General features: G+C 33.2%; 1 protein-coding gene across 23 annotated transcripts in view; it reads left to right on the top strand.

Moving 5' to 3' along the window:
- The window catches only part of grh (grainy head), a 663,099-nt gene that overhangs the window by 577,423 nt on the left and 63,523 nt on the right, over positions 1-22,153 (top strand). For all 23 annotated transcript variants that reach the window (XM_067774942.1, XM_067774948.1, XM_067774949.1 and 20 more), the window contains 2 exons: positions 6,605-6,661; positions 16,778-16,876. In XM_067774942.1, the coding sequence (XP_067631043.1) occupies positions 6,605-6,661; positions 16,778-16,876 (156 nt within the window). The remainder of the gene's footprint in view (positions 1-6,604; positions 6,662-16,777; positions 16,877-22,153) is intronic.

A 22,153-nucleotide genomic window follows, 5' to 3' on the forward strand; every position in this document is an offset into this window, starting at 1 on the left:
TGGCAATTACATTTCTCCTTGAGTTCACTTTGCGCGCAAAGTTTATGGTTGCCATAGCCAAAAATGGTTGCATAGCCACTTTTGCACATAGTACATACTTACATACTCGTCTATACATTGCTACATACATAGCCACGCATGCGTTAAGTAAATGTGTATGTATGCCAGTGGCAACGCATGCCACAATCGCACAAATTAATTTCAAATAATCGACAAAACATGAGCGCATGAGCACATGCTTTGTGATTCTTGCCGCCTTCACTGCCACACCGTCTTGACGATACTTCTGCTCATGCGCACGCTTAGAGCCTTAAAAACATCAATACCGTTCACAGCCCACTTAAGTAGTAGCTTTTTGTTGGCATGCAATTGTCTGCTTAATGTCTCCAGCTGCCACTGCCTCTATTACTGTTTTGTTGTTGATATTGGTGATGTGCATTGTTGCATGTTATTGGCTGCTGATGCTGCGCTGTCGCTTCTGTAACTGTTTTTCTGTTGTTTAGTACATTGACTTGCCACTTGCTTCTTGCGCGTCCCGATAAACGTTAAACAGCAATTGTAGCGGTGCCAGTTCAACCAAATTGGTCAATAAACTCCCGAACGCAACGCTTTCCAATGCCAAATGTAGTCAACAACAACAAATAAATAATCGTCGTACATACGGTCAACACAGCAATCAATAGGCAGACAAGCGTTCAATAAAAAAGATGTTTTGTTGTGCTTGACGGTGATTTGTTACAGGGGGGTGGAAATAAATTGCACCATAATTCAAGAAAATTTGTTGGCTTTGAAATTGAAAATTGTTTGCCTGCAGAGGAGGAGAAGAAGAAGAAGGCATACATATAGGAATTTAGAAGAGGAAATGACTAACTAACTTTTTTATGCTTCTGAATCACAGCTCATATTTCGAAATACATGTAAAAGTTCCACAAAAACTTTAAATATATATCAAAGCTTTATTTATGCTTTACAAATTTGTAAAGCGTTACCGATTCCAACCGCTTTTCGTATGTTAATGCTGAAAATTTTTCCCAATATTTATATATACAAGTATTTTCACTCAAATAAATTTTTATTTTAATATTTCTTTTTTTTTACTTAAGAGCACAATATTTGGTCACAAAATATAAATGCTCTGTCAAAATTTTAAGTTTGAAAAAGCTTCGCCTCTTGCTTATTACGGCACAATTTTGCCTTAAAGTTCTGATAAATAAAATAATTATAATAATACCATATACAACAGACTAATCCTAATATTGAAGCTATCAAAGCTTTTTGAACCCAAATCGCAAAAGATTTTGTAACTATTACACTTATCAAATCAAAGCGTTTCATACCTCAAAAAATATCGAAGTTTTTTTCTGATTTTCTAAATAGAAATATATAAAAAAGTTAATAAAGCCCTACGAATATGAATTGGAAAAAAATTGTGTGCAGCTTTCCTAAAAATAAGCATTTCATTTCAAAGGCTTTTATGTTTTATTCGTGACGATTTTTTGCTCTGATATGCCTATGTTTTATGCAGTGGTTAAATCAAAATTTACGATATCTCTTCGCATTTTAAACAAATTTTGAAGCATCATTGAGCTCTTCTCAACATTGAACTTTATGTCACGAAAGCTCTTCTGCTATTTATCATTACCCATCTTTCTCTCTCCTTCTTAGCCAATTCATTTTTTTAAATGCAGTATTTCCGATTACAGCGTGGAAGCTTTTAGTACCATTACACACATCAAACGATATTTAACAAAAGCTTACAATTTTGTTAAATTGAATCTTCCGAAAAAATATCTTATTTGTAGTTTTCTAAATCTATATCACACATACTTACATAAGAATAATAATGAAGTTTTAAAAAACTTAAATTTTGGAAAATTTCCCGATTATCTTGTGACAAAGCTTTACGATTAGTTTGTGATAAAACTTTTGTCTTATGTCTTATTGAAAATTTGTGATAGTTAGTTAATCAAAAATATGACATATTTTCGTATCCTAGAAAACTTTTTCATATCAATAAGCTTTTTCCAATTCAATTTTCATCTGACTTTTGTTTATGACACAAAATTTTTTTTTTTTTAAGTGAATAGTTTTGGAAATAAAATATTTTAAATCAATGCATAAAATCATGTAACTTATATCCTAAAACAGTTCCTCATCTAAATAAGATTTTTTCGAAGCTGAAATTTTTATTCCAAGAACTCACCAGACTCTTATTAATGATACAAACTTTTATTTTTTATTGGAATTTATTCATATTCATAAGTCTGGTGTTATTTTTATAAATCACAACATTCTTGAAAATTAATAAAGCTTTTTTAAAATATCTTCACTATCTTAATTTTTGATGCCAAAAGCTATTACAGTTTTTTCTTGGGAAAACTTTTTTTGATTTTATTCTTTTTTACTCTACTGTAAATACCTTTTCTTCATATACGATACGTAGAAAGAAACAAAAGAAGCTTTCGCATATTTATTTTCGTAGCTATGATTGTTGCCAACACATTAATTGAGTGCTTTATTGTATTGCTATTGCTGAAATTTTTCCGATACTGTACTTGCTTTTTGAGCGCTTGCATAATTTTTCTTACTTCCCTGGGAATCACCATCTTCCCAATGATCAATATACCAAAAAAAAAGCTCTCAATAAAAGGGGTCAATATGAACATACTTTCAAATGAATAAGAATATTGACAGTTGTCAAACAAAACATAAAGTGGTCAATGTTTGATTAAATAGTCAGTAGTAAAGTCGATATCATTCAGAAGCTCAAATCCGATCATATCTAATTCTAAAAGATTTAGTCTATTTGCCTAAAATTGTTTAACACCTGGGCTAGCAATTTAAATTATTAGCAGCAAAACGATGATTCGAAATGGCATAGCAAATACCAAATTTTTCGCAGCACATGTAACAGTAGGGTCGTGATGATTTGTTCTTATCACCTTTATTCACTTTTTTACATATTTTTTTTACTTTTATTTTTATTGTAATTTTATTTTATTTCATTTTGTTAAATTTTTCTTAATTAATTTTTATTTTGTTTTACTTATTGTTATTTTATTTCAGTTCATATTATTTCAGTTATGTTTCGTCTTAGTTCTTGTTTAACTATTTATTATTACACTTTAAATTTTGAAATTTTTATATTTTATTTTATTTATTCATTTACGTTTATTTAATTTCAGTTCAACCTATTTTAATTTGATTTATTTATTTTCTTTTTGTTTGATTTTTTTCTAATCTATTTTGTTTTCAAATTTTCCTTTTAAATTATTTCTGCGCGCAGTAGCAGCGCTCCTTTAACGATGCATTTTATATGGTGCGCTTTTAGCTAATTAATTCCCATTAAAAGCTGCAAAAACAGCAACAAAAAAACATAACAACAACATGTCGTTACAAAAAAAAGCCATGCATCAATAATAATATTCACAGTTGTACATACATCACTTATTATGCCACATTACCGCATGACAACAAAATAATGTTTAACTTTGTTGTTGTTGTTATTATTACTGTTGTCCTTAGTTTTTTTTTTTTTTTTTTTGTAGTTGCGGTTGTTTACTTAAGTTGCTCTCGCTCTGCTTGCTTATTTCAACAATTTATGCACTTTTTCTTTTTTGCTTTTTTATTGCGATTCCTCTTCTGCTTTCGTTTTTCTGTTTTTAATCATTCGTTTGTCTTTCTTTTACTCACATTTGTTTTATTTACTGCTTATCATTTGTTTTCTATCATTACGTTTACTTACATTTTCTACTTCGGCAGGGGCTGTTGCTATTTAAGTTGTTGTCGTTTTAAGGTTGATTGGCATGTTGCAGTGGCATACCACAAATATTTTCAAACACATTTCCATTGAATTGAATTGGTCAGACGGCGACGCCAGTACGTTTGTGGTATTGTTTTGCTACAAAAGAAAGAGTTATATGCTGGTAGTTACAGTGTGTGTAAATAGTTTGTGTTACATACAACTGAAGCTGCAACAAATTAATCAAAAAATGTCCGTCCAAGCGATGTTCTTGTGCCCATGCCAATGCACTACAATGCAGCATTTGCCACCATATGTCTTGATTCCGACGGAAGATGCAATGACCCAAGCTAAGGGCTGCTGTCGATTACATCTTATGGTTAGCTACTGTCGCAGCAGCTGATGTATTGAGTAGGATGAGAGTTGAAAAAATTGTATTTGCCAATGTCCGGTATTAAGCAGGAGACGATTTTACGGTGATATCTAAACTCGAAATAAAATCAATATCTTTATATATGTACATAAAGACTCCAGCAAAAGGTTCGATTAAGGGAAATGAAAGAGGTATAGAGCAGTTAAAAAGATGGATCCATTTATGGCCAAAGTGTCGGGCTAAACCTTAATTTAGGTCAAGCCAATTTAAGCTTACCACACTAAACTCAGGTCCTAATATTGGCGAATATTTGCTGAACTGCTTGGGATATAAATTTGATGCCGATACAGCACAAATACATTATCGAGCTACCCAACTTTATATTGGCGGATACCTCCTAAGCTATGGCTCTGTTTTTCGTGATCGCCTAGCAATCACTCGAAAACTTGTTGCAGCAATTCACCTTTTTAAACTGTCGGGGACAAGCACAAATACGAATACATATAAATAAATTAGTAATGTGATAGACTGGCGTCTATCGAGTTTTAAAAGATTGAATTTTCTCACTGTATGATATGATGTGATACTGGTCAGATGATGGGAGATGTCACATGAAATGGTAACGCAATATGGAAACAGATATCAGACGATGTAACACAATTTGATACGGTGATATGCTAGCACGTGAAACATATAATGACATGTGTATATATATCATATGGCATAGAAATATTAATATGATGTAAAATGTATTAATACAAAAGATTGCATTTATGGTTTATTAGGATAACATCTCGTTAGAGATATTGTGATCTATCATTAGTAACATTTATGTAATTCCTTCTCCAAAGTAGGCGAAATTTTATCAAATCAAACTTCAAATGATGTGATGTAAAAGTACAAGATTTTTTATATCATAAGTAAGATGTGGTACTGTGATGTAATAAGAAATGAGAAGACTTATGTCTAAAAATCAGCTCAATTAATGGATCCACAAGGAATCATAGCCCGCTGTTTAGTCGAAAATTGATTAATTGTTCTTATAATGAGCTGAGCAAAGCTCACAGTGCAAACTAATTTTGTCTGCATAGCTTGTAACAACTTAAACTAATCGAGATAAATATAGACTTTCACATATCAAAATAATCAGGGTAAGAAATGTAATTAAGTTAGCCATGTCCGTTCATCTGTCCATCCATCTGTGAACATGATAACTTACGCACTCAACGAACAGATTGCGTCCTTTCCTTGCAATGAGTAAATATACGCATACTTGCCGACATAGAGCGCCTGAAGTACATGCTTGGTTCAAGTATGCATAAAATGGTGATCACACCGCACCTAATAGAAGCTCGAAATAGTTCATTATGTATTTCGCGTAGTGCCCTGTCCACACTTTTCTTTATCAATTCTTTCCTAATCCCTTCAGCAGCTTTTTGTTTCTACTTTTTATTTACTTGTTTGTGCATTAACAAATTAAACAAGTAATCAAGTTTGGTTCAAATCAAGTCAAGAGGGGTCATTCGCTCTCAAATTCTTTCCTTTCCTTTGTTAAATGATTCTTGAGTCGTTACCAAAATGGACGGGATTTCCAGCAACATAGGATCATTCTCATGTGATTGATGAACAACCATTTCATGTTATTACTCACGAAATTCTAATATACGTTTGTACAATAATGAATGATGCTGTCAGAATGAACGTGATCTTGAGCAGCAGAGTACAACTTTCAAGCAGAAATTACAGTTGCGCTGGCAGGCTGGAAAAGACGCGTACTTGAGGCACCCACCCTAACAAAGTGTTAGAGATTTAGCTAGGAGTGACAGATTCCGTCTTATGGATATTATTTAAAAGTTGTATAGAAACTTTCTATATAGGCATAGATATTGCCAAAATTTTATTTGTTTGTATTGTCAGCGCTCATAGCTGTGCAAATCTGAAAAGCACTTACAAAGTCACACATAGAATTGACCGGTTGTTTGCTTTGCAATATATTCATTGTAGATGTAACAATGCAAAACAATTAGCAAAAATTCTTCTATCAAAAAATCCAAATCAAATCAAATATATATGTTTTTTGCTCTAAAACAAAACATTTTAGTCTTTTTGCGCATGCGCAGCATTGCTTTTCTTACTTTTTGTTATGTGTATTTCAATGCGCAACGATACAAGGTGGCAGCATGGGACAGCTGATTTTAAGCTTTTTTTATTTGATTTGATACATCAAATTACGGCGCAGTACGATTTTGACATTTGTCCATCGAATTTACAAAAACAAAGTACATGGAATTTTTTTTTATGTTTGTAGGTATGTCACCATGCTGCCACCTTGTATCGTTCCGCTATGGTGTATTCACAAGCTTCAAAGCACTGTTTTGTTGTTAATTTTTTTTTTTTCACTCAATTGACTACAACATTTTTATACCTTATAATTGCATTTGATTTAACAATTCTTATTTTATGTTTTTTGTCTTTTCTCTTTTTTTCAGATCAACATTGCCGTTCAGTGCCTGAGTACGGACTTCAGCAGTCAAAAGGGAGTTAAGGTATGTTGCTCACTTAACATAAATAAATATATACAAAATTTAAGAGTGTCGCGTGAGAATGTTCGATTGATGACGATAAGGTGAAATATTTTTATGTTGTATTAATACAAAGGTTCATTTTTTTTTAAAGCAGATAAAAGTTTTAAAACTATTTTAACTGATATGATATAGTGGACTTTAAAAATACGTTCCAGCAGCTCAATTTTACAAGCAGAAATACATACTTGCTATAGCCCTTTGGGATTTGTCGATGTTCCTTTCGCACTTATTCCTGACATTAATTGCCAAACAAGCGCCGCTTATGTGCCACTTTGCATATTCCGCAAGGTGTATAGGCCATACCGGAACCGGGGGTTTCACGAGGAGCATTTGGTCGCCAGAGCCTTGCTAAAGATACAGGAAAAATTGACAATTGGGTTGAGGAAGCTATAAATGGCGCTGGCACCCTTGAAAGGGTTGCACCACACAACCCTTTGAATCACTACTCAAGTTACTTATCACTTTAATCTGCGGATATTTCTATCATGGCAAACTTTTATTTCAAAACCCCAATTGAAGTACACATCGTTTCACAAATCTTTACGTCGTCTTTTGAAAAATTGTTTGAAAATCACAAATTCTCCTATACTTATTCGTAAACCCATCATAATAAATTTGATTATTGATAGTCTCCACTAAAAATAATTAAAAACCGTATGGTGCAAAGAAATATTATCGTAAATTCCTTAAAGAAAAAATGCTCCCAAATATACGTGTTTTATTTTATTTTCCTTACTTCAATTAATTTAAATTTCACACACCTTCATCTACACTTCTATACCACCAAAAACTTCTAAAGGATGCCTACCTTTCACTTATGTATTTTCATTATCGAAAACACAGTCCGTTTTTTCACTATAAACCATTAGCATTAAGCATAAAAAAATCATTCACCTAAATACCCTAGCACATTTCATCCCTTTATCTACGTTAATGACCCTCAGTCGATTTGTTCGACGACAGTTAAGTACACAAACATCATTAAGATCGAAGGGATCGTTTGGATTTGTTTGTTAAATTCTTCTTGCATTTAATGGTGCTGCAATCAATGACTTGTAAATCAATCAATTTTGAAAGAGAAAAGGTGTGACTTTAAACGGTTCGAAACATTTTTGGAATATCATGTTACAAAATCAAACAATTAGGTTCAGAAAACGAGGGGAAAAGTGAACACAACAAAACTACTTAGATGAGAATTATGGGGCAATGTAAAGGTGCATAGTAAGAATACAAAAAACGAAAGTAATGTAATATGAAACGAACAAGTGAACTATTTTTCAAATCAATTTTTCTTTTTTCACTTTGCGGTTGACTGTAGACACTATGTATGCATGTTTATCTCTTATGCTAGATTAACAGAGTTTCCCAATTGAATATTTTGGAATTATTTCTTCATCTAATCGAAATGCGCTATAAAACAATACTTCTTGGTCTACCAGGTGTTTTGGCAAGTTTGGTGTTTGTCCAAATGTATGCTCGTGATATCCGATTAGGTGGTGCACTATTAAAGAAAAATTAACATTTGTTTCTAACAATGTCATGATAACCGTTTCGAAAAGTACTTTGTCTTGGCCCTATTACCTTGTATATTACCAAGCGTTTTTGGTATGTATTTCTCAAGGCATTTAGTCTACAATGTTATTTATATTGAGAAAAGGTGCAACACAAAGTCTATAGCATGTGACAAGTTGAGAAAAAGTGTACCCCTAAAGTCTGCAATGCGTGTCAGGAAGCCATTACCCTTACCTTTTCGTATGATATTTCTCACGATCTTTAGTTTGCTACGTGTGGTGGGATGCCACTTCCAATGACAAGTCAATGTTAAAAAGGCATAGAACTTTTATACGCTAAAACCGGTATAAGAATTTTGAAGCCAGAAGACAGACCTGTAGAACTAGGTGGTAGATGAATCTTCATATATTTATTTTGGAAATATTTTTTTTCTTCCTGTGGCAAATAAGAACACGAATTTCTATAAACAGTTGCAAAATATAGATATTTATTTGATTAGATTAAAAAAGGTAAGATAAGAGTAGATTAGATTAAGTAAGATTTGATTTGACTACATTAGTTTAGATGAGATTAGATTATATTGGGTTAAATAAGATTTTATAAGATTATATTATATTTAATTATATAAACTTAGATTAAATTTGATTAGAAAAGACAAGATTAGATGGAAAGCGTTTAGATAAGATTAGATTAAATTGGATTAGATTACATTAGACTCGATTAGGTTAAATTAGATGCTACTAGATGAGATGAGATTAAATAAAGTTGGATAAGATTAGATGAGATTAGATTGAATGCGTTTAGATAAGATAACATAAGATTAGATTAAAACATATTAGACTAGACTACATTAAATTAGATTACATTGGATTAGGTAACATTAATTAGATTCGATTCGGTTAAATTAGATGTTATTAGATGAGATGAGGTTAAATAAAGGTTGGATTAAATTAAATGAGATTAGATGGAGTACGTTTAGATAAGATTACATAAGGTTAGATTAGATCAAATTAGACTAGATTAAATTAGATTAGATTGCATTCCATTAGATTACATTAGATTAGATTAGTTTAAATTAGATGTTATTAGATGAGATGAAATTAAATAAAGATTGGATTAGATTAAATGAGATTGTATTAAATTAGACTCAATTAGATCAGATTAGATTAAAAAAATTTGAATTGATTTAAAAACTCATAATTGGTGACAAAATTTGTTTTTTGCTATTAGTTGTATCAATCGAAGTGCAGAAAAATTCTACTTTTGTGCCGAAGTTATAAAAATATTTTTAACATCATGTTCCTCAGAAGGCTCCTTGTCGCTATCAGCGGTGACAATTCCTGCAATTTTTATACTCAGCGTGCTTTGTGTAGGGTTATTTGTAGGGTTATCTACTTTGTAAAACATACTTTAATTTTGTAAATTATTTTTATGTTATATTACTTTTAACATTATTTCAAAATGAAAATTCTCTAGTTAGGTATTTTTAAAAGTGAAAATAAAGTTTTTTAAATATATAGTTTAACACTATATACTTTGCACACAGAGTATATTAACTTTGATTGGATAACGGTTGGTTGTACAGGTATAAAGGAATCGAGATAGATATAGACTTCCATATATCAAAATCATCAGTATCGAAAAAAAATTTGATTGAGCCATGTCCGTCCGCCCTTTAGCACGATAACTTGAGTAAATATTGAGACATCTTTACCAAAATTGGTACACTAGCTTATCTAGATCCAGAATAGATTGGTATTGAAACTGAGTGAAATCGGATGATAACCACGCCCACTTTTTATATATATAAAATTTTGGAAAACACAAAAAACCTGATAATTTAGTAAACAATAAACCTAGAATGTTGAAATTTGACATGTGGACTGATATTGAGACTCTTGATAAAAATTTGGAAAATTTTTAAAATGGGCGTGGCACCGCCCACTTGTGATAAAATCAATCTTACAAATATTATTAATCATAAATCAAAAATCGTTAAACCTATCGTAACAAAATTCGGCAGAGAGGTTGTCTTTACTATAAGGAATGCTTTGAAGAAAAATTAACAAAATCGGTTAAGGACCAGGCCCATTTTTATATAAAAGATTTTTAAAAGGGTCTGGACGTATAAATTAAGCCATATCTTTGCAAAAAAGAGCTTTACATCAATGGTATCTCATTTCCCAAGTGGATTTATAACAGTAAATAGGAAAAACTTCAAATTTTAAAAAATAGACGTGGCACCTCCCCTTTTATGACTAAGCAATTTCCTATGTTTCGGGAGCCATAACTCGAAGAAAAATTAACGGATCGAATAAAATTGGGTACACTAATTTTCCCTATAGCACGAAATATTTCCAGAAAAATGGACGAGATCGGTTAAGGACCACGCCCACTGTTACATAAAAGATTTTTAAAAGGGTCGTGGACGAATAAAATAAGCTATATCTTAGCGAAAAAGAGCTTTGTGTCAATATAATTTTACTTTCTAAATTGAATTATAACATTAAATTGGAAAACACTAAAATTTTTGGAAATGGATGTGGCACCGCCCCCTTTATGATTAAACAATTTTCTATGTTTCGGGAGCCATATCGTAATGAAATTGTGCTCACACATTTTCCTTATAGCAGAAAATATTTTTAACAAAAATGGACGCGATCGTTTAAAGACCACGGCAACTTAGATATAAACCAAATTCAAAAGGGTCGTAGACTAGAATAATAAGCTATAACTTAAAAAAAAATGGTTTTGAATCAATGATATTTCACTTATCATGTTTTACTGTAAGAGGAAATGGGGAGACATTTTTTTTAAACGGGCGTTGCCACGTGTTATGTAGAAAAGTAATTTATCTGAAATGAAATGTACAATTGGAGCTCACGCTGAGTATATAATGTTCGGTTACACCCGAACGTAGACACCTTTACTTGTTAAACTTTTATTTTGTAAATTGTTTTTTTTTTTTGCGTTTTTAACTCTGTTGTCATTATTAACAAGCCATGTTGAAGTAAAAAAAGTTTGCACTGTTGTGTTTTTTTTTTTTTATTTTTTTGTAATAAGAGACACTTTGCTTATTTTTATAGACATTGCTATTGCTTTTGTAATTATTTGATATATGCATATTTTATTTTATAGCCATTAATAATATTTCTTAGACATGCGAAATTGTTGTAGTTGTCATGTGTGGAGGTTGCATTGCCAATGTTATTTTTTATATTGTTGTTATTATTGTTGTTTTTACTATTGACAAACTTATATTTGCACTTATTCTTGGTAGGTTTGACATTTACAAGTTGATCGGTTTTTTTTGTTAATGTAAAGTGGTGCTTTTTTGTGACTTTTGTTGTTATTGTTTTTATTTTCTTTGTTAATAAAAAATCGAGTTTCTGTCATGAGCGTCTCTCGCAAGGTACATGACAGATTGCATTTTTACGCCAAACATGCAACAAAAAATAGCAGCTCAATTGAAATGAATTATAGCTGCTTAACAACAACAACAACAAAATAGCATTAAAATGTTGCAAGCGTATCATGAACGCATTTACTATCGCATCACATTTCGCTCTAGTTTAGCACGCATATATCAACTCACACATATGTATGTGCTTATGTACTGATACATATGTAGCATTGACAAATGCAACTTGCAACAGAATCAACACACACAGTCATTGTGGCAAGTGCACCACATTGCAGTAGAATAAAGACAAAAATAGTCATAGTTCAATAAGAAATAGCATACCAAGCGTGTTGCATGACTTTTGGCTGCACGTTGCACGCATTGAAAACGTTAGTTGTGTGTTGCAAGTGCGGCAAGTTTTTGCTGTTTTACTGCTGCTCTTCAGGTCCATTTATTGACAGAAATGTAACGTGTCGTTTGCTTGTAAAGCGCTCATTCACATTGTCATTGGCTGTGGTATTTGTTATGCGGTTGTTGTTGCTCGAATAACGCATGTACATGCCACAAATCGTTTGCGCCTCATTCAAGCAAACAACAGACATGGACAGTACACGGAAAAAGCAAGCGTTTTGTAACGGTTTCTGCACCTCTTTTTTCAGCGAGACAATTTCTGCAGTTCAGAGATGATGCTGCAAGCAATAAACTGCAGGATACGCTGCAACAATAAAAACAAGTACAAGAGAAAAATCAACAAATCAAACAAGCATTGCTGCACGAACATAAATCTTAAAACAACAACAGCAAACATTTTATTACAACAAGTTGTCGCGCAATGAGAAATATGTGTGCATATCGTTGTTGCACATACAAACATGCATACCTACACACATGTAATTAGCATGCAACATGCAGCAGCGGTTACAATGCAAACTTAAAACAACAACTAAATTACTGAAAATCATATAACGAAATTAGTTTTCCGAGTTTATATCTTGATTTTTGTTGTTGCTACAGTTTTCATTGTGTAGTGCGTCCAAACACGTATGGTGGCCAGAGTGTCTAGCGCACCAGTTCAGCAAAAAGCTGCAATATATGGTTAAGCTAAGCAACATTAAGGCTGTGTTATATAGCGCGCTGTGGAGTCATCTCGTGGGTAGCGCCAAAAACTCGATTAACCTAACTGCGCTGCATGGTATCAACCAACCTTAAGAAGCATCTAATGGCACACAGAGTTAGTTTGCAACTACTGGCGTTATAAAGTGAGCGAAATCTATGAGCAGATAGATTCGGGAATCGAAAGGTGATGAGTATTAGCTAAAGATGAAAGGAAGTCAATTTATCTGCGTATCGTAATCAGCGACGACTTATAAACTAGATTATTGAAGGGCGCTGCGTGACCGCTAAGGATTTAATGATGTCAATGTTTTTGACTCAAACACCTCTACTCGAAAGCGCCCTTTGCGTCAATAACACTCATATTAAAAAATTCACCTGATGCAATTGCGATCACACACTGCTCTTATATTAATCACAGCGCTTTCTTTCTGATATGAAAACGAAAAAAAAGCGCTAATACCCAGCCTTAAGCAGCACTCACCTAGCCACCAACAGCACGTACATTGTGTACGCCTTTTGGAGCTCAACAAGTTGCGTTGTGTAGCCGCCAACCGAACTACTTTTTTCCTGCGTTATATTCACTAATCTAAGTCAGTTGTTGTTGTTGCACTGTGCGTACCACTGTGTAAATATGCGTGTGCGTTTGTCGCAGACAGCGGAAATTGATTCGTACATTTAATTTTATTTTTTTGTTTGCATCGTTGTCAACATGTTTGCATGTATGTATGCGTGTTTTTGTAGTTGTAGTCTGCGACATGGCGATTAATTGCCGTGCAACACGCACTGTACTACCAATATTTCTTTATTGTACGTACGTATTTAGAGATATGCTTTTATTAGTTGCCATTGGCTATTTGCCGTTAGCTATAGAAATGGCTAGCCATCATTGGTATTTTGATTTAATTTTTCAAGTTGCACCAACGCGTTGCCGCCAACCATTTTAAATACGTTTATTTTCCTTTGCTTTTCCAGCTCATTGATTTTCTATTTGTTTTTTTTTTTTTTTATGTTGAACTAACAATGCTTTCATACGAAATAATTTTGAAAAATCAGTCTATACAGGGGATGCGTACACGCATGCGCGCAAACTTTCTACGCATCTAAATTCAGTAGCGCGCGACTTTCCCCCAACGCAATTGATATACAATAAATTAAATTAATTTTTCATGTTAAGTTGTCTTTCGTAGGTGACAGTTTACTCGGTGCACAACAACAAAAAAAGTAAGATATAATTTTGCTATTGTTAATAGAGAAAATCACACAATTTTTTCATATAGCGATTAATGAAAATTTTTCTTTAGACTTTTTTTCCATTACTGGGATATATCGATTAGTAAGATAGATTTAGTAGCAATTACGCTTAAAGGCTTGCACGCTGCTATGATATTACGCTGTTATGCTTACATGTATACGCTTTAACGCTCCTACGCTTCTATTGTTTTATATTACGCTTAGGTTTACGAGTGTGACTGCGACTATATGTAACTCAGTCTAAGACTACTGATAACAATGGTATTTTAATGCCAATATCATATCATCCTTTTAGGTTAGTATGCTTTCACGCCTATACGCGAATACGTGTTACGCTTACTCAAATACTCGCTTACGTTACGCTTGTACGCTGACATATTCCTAATTTAAAAGAATAACTTCTATGATGACCCCTTCCGAAATAAAATTTTGAGGATTGAAAATTTCTCCGTATAACCCGAAGCTGCTATCTAATTTGGTTAATTAATTAGCATTTTATCGATCTCTTTGAGTCAACAAGTTAATACAAAACACCTATCCCCTAGAGATGATATCAGCGCTGGAACATTTCACTTTATTACCCTAGGTCGAAAAGTTATGGCTCATTTAATGTAATTAATTGGAACCCTTTCGATTGGACAAAAGGAATTCTAGGGCTCTTCCAAAAAGTCAAAAACAAAAAAAAAAAAAAGAAACATAATAACTTTCGATTCAAGGATAACTTTCAAGTGTACGAATCACTTCTTCTTTTCACTTTAGGTGAGGAAAGCTACGTGAGCTCTTTACCTACTCCCATGTAAATTCCCTGTAAGCACCCACCCATTTCGTTAGGAGTTTTTCACGGATCTGCCTGATCATATCCCATCTGAGGGGATTTGAAAGACTCTGTCCGGGAATAAGTCATCACTAGTCTTATCCAACCTGCTTCATTGTTAAGCTAAGTCTTGGTCTATGTGTTGACAGTATAACAAGCTTCGATTTTCATGCTCGCCTATTCTCTGAAGATATTTACGCGTTCAGTACGCGGCATTAGAATGGTTCACGAATGAGCCGAGACTGTAAGGGAAGGTTGGAGGAAAGGGTTTGTTTCAGAAACTCGATGTAAATCGAATGTTTTAGTAACCTGATCAGTGCAGCGTCTTTCAAGCAGAGATTGCAGCAATTCAGGATGCGGTGGATGGTATGCTACCATGGTTAGAGCACTCAAGCAGCTATTGACATCCTAAGTTCAACTGTGGTGTGATCCTGGTTGTTAAGGGAATGTCTAACCTCGCTTGCGGTTGTGTTGCACTATTTTAATATGAATTTCAATATGATCTGAGACCTGAGCGTAGCAATATACCTGGCAAATATCACGCGGATGGGTGTTGGGAGTATGGAGTAAGCCTGACCAATGGTGGTGCTCTTTGGGCCTCGAGTCGGCAAACCCTCAAATTGCCTCCTACAGGGTAGCAAGGCCCTTTTGGCCGGAAGGGGATGACAAGTGGTTTAATGAAATTCTTAGGTTCACCAATGCTCATCTATCAATGGTGAATGAACTTTTGACAAGTCTCTGCCGATGGGTATCCAGGCGGAAAACTCCTTTTGCTCCAGATGCATGGAGGATGACGAGATAGAATCATAGAGATAGTGATGATCTTATTTGGAATCACAACGAACATTCATGTTTTCCGAGGGTGCTTCCCCTGCCGGGGTGGTTGCCAATTAACCTAACATAACCTTACCGCGTCCAGTTGAGAATTGGATAAAATAGAAGTCGTCCTCACCATTAGGCTGCTTCAATCATGGCTCATGCTTGTTAATTAATTCCTTGATGTGAAGCATATTCCGGAAAAAAAATCCAAAAAGGCAAGATATTTTAAAATTTTTGGCATTATGTTTTCAAATTTTTTTAGCATTATGTCGAAATTCGAACAAAGTTCATTATAAATAATAAACAATAAAATGTATATTTAAAATATTTGGTTTTTAATTTATGAAATTTTTTCTCCTAAAAATTTTTATTTCTTGAAATGCAATGTGCAATCTTTTAGTAAAAGGTTACAAAAAATGAAAGTTCCAAGTTTTGACATAAATATTTCAAAACTTTTTTCAAAACAATTTTTTTACATAACAAGGGAATTCAGAATTTTGTGCATTTGACGTTGGAGACGTTACTATACCAATTATAAGCTACGGATCGTGAACAAATTTTTTTATTTTAAATTTTTTCTTTCCATTTTTTGTTTGGTTTTGACAGTTGATGGTTTGCTATTCAATACTGAAAATATAAACTACGGGTTTTGATGTTGTGTTTTTGCCATGACGTAGCAAATGCATAGCCGTAGAATTTTTTGGCGTTTTTGCACAAAATCCGGAACTCCCTTTTTCATAATTTTTTACATAACTATTTTAAATTTTTTTGGAAATTCGGAAAAAAATATATTTTAAAAAACAAAATAAAAATTTTAAAATATTTTTTAAAAAAATTCTGCAATATTTTCTTCACAAAACTTCTTTTCGATAATTCAAAACGAAATAATTTCGAAAAAAGTAAAATTTTTCAAAAGTTTTGAGAAAAATATTTCAAAACATTTTTCAAAATTTTTGTACATACATTTTTTTCGTGGAATACAACGCGAAATATTTTCAGTAAAAGTTTTCAAAAAAGTTTAATTTTTCAAAACGTTTTTCAAAAATATCAAGCAAATTTGTCTCCCCCTCTTGTTAATTTTTGGGTCTATAATGTATATATGTATAAAACTTGCGGCCTCTGCCATTTCATTTCGATTTAAAACTTTCTTTTCTTATTTCAGGGTCTGCCGCTACACATTCAAATTGACACATTCGAGGATCCACGTGATACTCAAGTCTTCCATCGAGGCTACTGCCAAATAAAGGTCTTCTGCGATAAGGTAAGAGCATTCCTTTAAATTGTTTTCATTAATTAGTGTAAAATATGTAGAAATATGTAAATCTGTGGCGCACCAGTACTTCAATCTGGCAGTGTAGTGTGCGTGCAATAACAGCACTGACACGATTAAGCATAGGTAATATTTAGCAACAGCTTCCACGCAAATGAAGTAATAACAATAAAGTTATGCAAATATGTACAATATGAAGTAACTAGTGACCAGCGACTGGTAACTGTTGTTGTGCTTGGCACTCAGTGACAGTTTCGGTAGGCGTCAATCAATGTCAAATGCCAGCTAACACTCACAGTGGAAAACAAACTGCTATAGACGCTGACCGACAATTGTGTGAGATGAAGGGTGCGTCATATAGCACGAACGATGCACCAGCACCGCACATATCAGCCACTCGCACATTTCCTAGATATTCGTACATCTCCGATTTGTCTGTCATTTCATCATCAGCAGCGCTCAAAAGGATTATAAAATGCAATTTCGCATAAGCACAAAACATATGTGTGCATATGTATGTGTGTGAGTGTAGCGCATAGTAGTAATTTTTGCAGGTATGTGTGTGAATGTTTACAAGTTTTTAATTAAAAATTTTGACAGCCGCGAATGTGAACGTGAATGTCCGTGGCAAGTAGCCGAATAGCTGACATGCGTACTTTAAATGTTTTCCGCGGCCGCTTGCCGCACCTACATAACTGTCCATTGGCATTGCAAGCGTCGGATGCCTTTTCTTGGGAGAGGTTTTATGCATACATTTTGATTTGATTGACATACAACAACAAACAATGGCACACAGTTGTACAATTAACCGCAAATACTGACACAGTGCGAGCGGACAAGAAAAAACCAAATAAAAAAATGTCGTGCCTCGCAAATATTATTGCGTAAGCGGTAAGTGACAGCTATGCAATTGTTACAACAACAAAAATGCCAACTACGCACTTCGCAGCATTCTATGCGTCATGTTGTGTCATTTCATCTGCCTGTGGCATAAACTTGTCCCCTCTCTTTGCGCCCAACAGTGGGACATTTTCTAAAAAGTTTTCTCAATATTAAAAATCTTAAAAGAAATAATTTTTTTCAAAAATGGTGATCAAATAGCCTGTAATTTAGTTTTTATTTTTTATTTGCTGATATTAAAATTCTTCATATCAAAGTTTTTTAAAGGGTTAATGTCACAAAAATGTACATACTTAAAAAAATACAAATAAATATTGCAAAACTATTTTGAGAATTGGATGACCTTTCAGTTAAACGTATATTTTTTTTAAACTTTAACCAAATACATTTTAAAAAAATTTTTTCGAAAACATTTTCAATTTATAAAAACCCGAAAACTGTATTAAAACTTTTCTCAAACTCTATGGCAAATTTTTGATTTTCTTCACAAAATTTTTTTCTTCGCATGGAAAACAATGTAAAGTTTTCAGTTAAAAATTTAAAAAAGTAAATTTTTTCAAAATTTTTTACACAATTATTTCAAATAATTTTGTTCTTGAAGGTTTTTTTATACTCAGCTGAGCAGGGCTCACAGTGTATATTAGTTTTGTTCGCATAACGGTAATCCGTAACGGCATAAACTTATCGAGATAGATATAGACCTCTATATATCAAAATGAGCTGGGCGAAAAAAGAATTTCATTTAGCCATGTCCGTCCGTCCGTCCGTCTGTAAACACGATAACTTGAGTAAATTTTGAGGTATCTTGATGAAATTTGGTATATAGCTTTTTGGGCACTCATCTCAGATCGCTATTTAAAATGAACGAAATCGGACCACCCCCACTTTTTCGATATCGAAAATTTCGAAAAACTGAAAAAGTGCCCTAATTAATTACCAAAGACGGCTAAAGTGATGAAACTTGGTAGGTGGGTTGACCTTATGACGCAGAATAGAAAATTAGTAAAATTTTGGACAATGAGCGCGGCACCGCCCACTTTTAAAAGAAGGTAATTTCAAAGTTTTGCAAGCTGTAATTTGGCCGTCGTTGAAGATATCACGATGAAATTTGGCAGGAACGTTACTCCTATTACTGTATGTTTGTTAAATAAAAATTAGAAAAATCGGAATACGAATACGCCCACTTATAAAAAAAAAAAATTTAAAGTGAAATTTTAACAAAAAATTTAATATCTTTACAGTATATAAGTATTTTATATCAACATTCAACTTCAGTAATGACATGGTGCAACAAAATACAAAAATAAAAGAAAATTTCAAAATGGGCGTGGGTACGTTCTTTTTGATTTAATTTGTCGAGAATACTTTTAATGCCATAAGTCGACCAAAAATTTACCAGTCCTTCTGAAATTTGGTAGATTCTATGACGCTAACTGTTTTCTGTGAAAATGGGCGAAATCGGTTAAAGCCACGCCCAGTTTTTATACACAGCCGGCCGTCTTACCTTCCGCTCGGCCTTTAACACGATAACTTGAGAAAAAATCGATATGTCTCTACTAAACTTAGTTCACGTACTTATCTGAACTCAGCTTATCTTGGTATAAACAATGGCCGAAATCCGACGACGATCACGCCCACTTTTTCGATATCGAAAATTACGAAAAATTCAAAAAATGGCATAATTTTATACCAAATATTTAAAAGGGATGAAACATGGTAATTGGATTGGTTTATTGACGCAAAACATAACTTTAGAAAAAACTTTGTAAAATAGGTGTCACACCTACGATATTAAGTAGAAGAAACTGAAAAAGTTCTGCAGGGCGCAATCTAAAGCCCTTGGAATCTTGGCAGGAACAGTATCGTGATATTACATATATAAATAAACTAGCGGTACCCGACAGATGATGTTCTGGGTCACCGTGGTCCACATTTTGGTCAATATCTCGAAAACGCGTTCACATATGCAACTAAGGGCCGGTCCCTTTTAAAACCCTCATTAGTACCTTTAATTTGATGCCCACATCGTACAAACGCTTCTAGAGTCACCCCTGGTCTACTTTTATGTCGATATCTCGAAAAGGCGACCACCTATAGAACTAAGGCCCACTCCCTTTTAAAATACTCATTAACACCTTTCATTTGATACCCATATCGTACAAACAAATTCTAGAGTCACCCCTGGTCCACCTTTATGGCGATATCTCGAAAAGGCGTCCACCTTTAGAATTAAGGCCCACTCCCTTTTAAAATACTCATTAAGACCTTTCATTTAATTCCCATATCGTACAAACATATTCTAGAGTCACCCCTGGTCCACGTTTAATATCCCACCTATAGAACTAAGGATCACTCCCTTTTAAAATACTCATTAACACCTTTCGTTTGATACCCGTATCGTACAAACATATTCTAGAGTCACCCCTGGCCCACCTTAATGACGATATCGCGAAAAGGCGTCCACCTATAGAACTATGGTCCACTCCCTTTTAAAATACTTTTTAATACCTTCCATTTGAAACCCATGTCATAAAAACACATTATAGGGTTGGCCTAGGTTCATTTTGCTAATTGGGCATTTCCCTTATTTTGTCTCCAAAGCTTTCAGCTGAGTATGTAATGTTCGGTTACACCCGAACTTAGCCGTCCTTACTTGTTTTTATATAAACCCTTTCAAGACGCGTTAAAATAAAAGGTATATAAAATGTGTGACAATTCCTCAAGATAATTTTGTTCGAACATAAAATACATTTTATTTGTGTTGAAAAAAAAAGTTTCAAAAAAAGTTATTTTTCAAAAACAAATATTTTCAGTAAAAATTTTTCAAAAAACAAATTTTTCAAAAGTATTGGCTTATATGTTGCAAAACTTTTTTCAAAAATTTGTGAAAGCTTGCTTTCCTCTTATAAAAAAGATGTGCAAATATATTTTAAAAAAATTTTAATTATTTCTTTTAAAAAGGCATTGCATTTCTTAATCGACCAACCATGGTTCAAAATGCGGCACAAATATCAAAAAAAAAATTTCAATAATTATCAAAAACATCCACTTCTTTATCATCACTACCACCTTATTGAATTTTTTTTATAAATTTTCAGTAAACACTTTAAAAAAGACGAATTTTCCAAACATTTTGGCTTACATATATCAAAATTTGTGAAAACTCTTTTATCAAATATTTCTGTAATTTTTTTTGCATTTTCAGTCAACTCAAATTTTGCAAAACAACATATCTGAAGATTCCTGATATGACTTCAGACTGAAGTCGAAATATCGAATAAATAAACAAATAACAATATATATTGTTTTTATTTAAATCGACCTGTGAGTTAAAAAACACAAAAAGTTCAAAATAGTAAAAAAATATAAATATTAAAAAAATAGTTTTCAAATGTTTTTATCACCAAATTATTTTGAAATATTTTCATTAATTTTGACATCCATTTTTCAAAAATTTGTTGTTCATTTCTTTCTTATTTAAATTTTTTATTTCGAAATATTTGTTTAATAAATTATTGCATTTTTTCTTAGTCAGTTCACCATGGTTGAAAAAAAAATTTCAAAAATTTTCTTACCATTATCGTCTTTTTGATGCATGTATTTGATTTTGTTTAAAATGTCTCTAAAATTTTCCACTACGCACCTTCACATGCCGCATATCAACGTCAACTCCTTTTCGTATTCATAAAGTTCGTTGCCTAAGTCTTTCGTTCATTCGCAATTGCTACACAATATCCACACAAATATTTTTTCACAATCGTGTATTACATAACTGCATAAGCATCACAAGCGGCTTGCATATTGCATATATTGTTGCAACTTGACAGCGAAATCTGTGCCGCCTTCATTTTTGTTGCCCTTTTATGGTTGGACACATTCATTAATATAAATAAATCTTATATAGATGAGTATAAATTTCAATGAAAAGGAAACAAAAAGTCTGCAAACCTATAAGTAGAGCAGCGGAATCGCTTGATTCGAATTCCTCACTTGCTCTCGTCTACTTTTTCTACCACGGCAATCTCAACTATATTTTTTTATTCTCCGCGCACGCTTGCCCATTCAACTGCAGCTGCAGTCCACCTTGCCTTGCTCATTCATGCCACACTGACGCGCATAATGTCATTGTAATCATTGCGACATTGTGTGGTATCATTGTCGTTTCGATTGCCGTTAAACCCTTTCGTGTTGTTACTTTATTATCAATTCACTTTTTTTACTGTAATGTGTGAAATTAATACGACAATCAATACAAAGCAATACCTGCATTCAATATTTTTATTTTTTAGTTTTTTCATATATTTTTCTCAAATTTCGTTCCGCCTCATGGCGGTTCAATGTTGTTTAGCGCGCAGTGCAACAGCCTAC

Source organism: Eurosta solidaginis, chromosome 3 (genome assembly GCF_040869045.1).
Source record: "Eurosta solidaginis isolate ZX-2024a chromosome 3, ASM4086904v1, whole genome shotgun sequence".
In the NCBI taxonomy this organism is placed as follows: domain Eukaryota; kingdom Metazoa; phylum Arthropoda; class Insecta; order Diptera; family Tephritidae; genus Eurosta; species Eurosta solidaginis.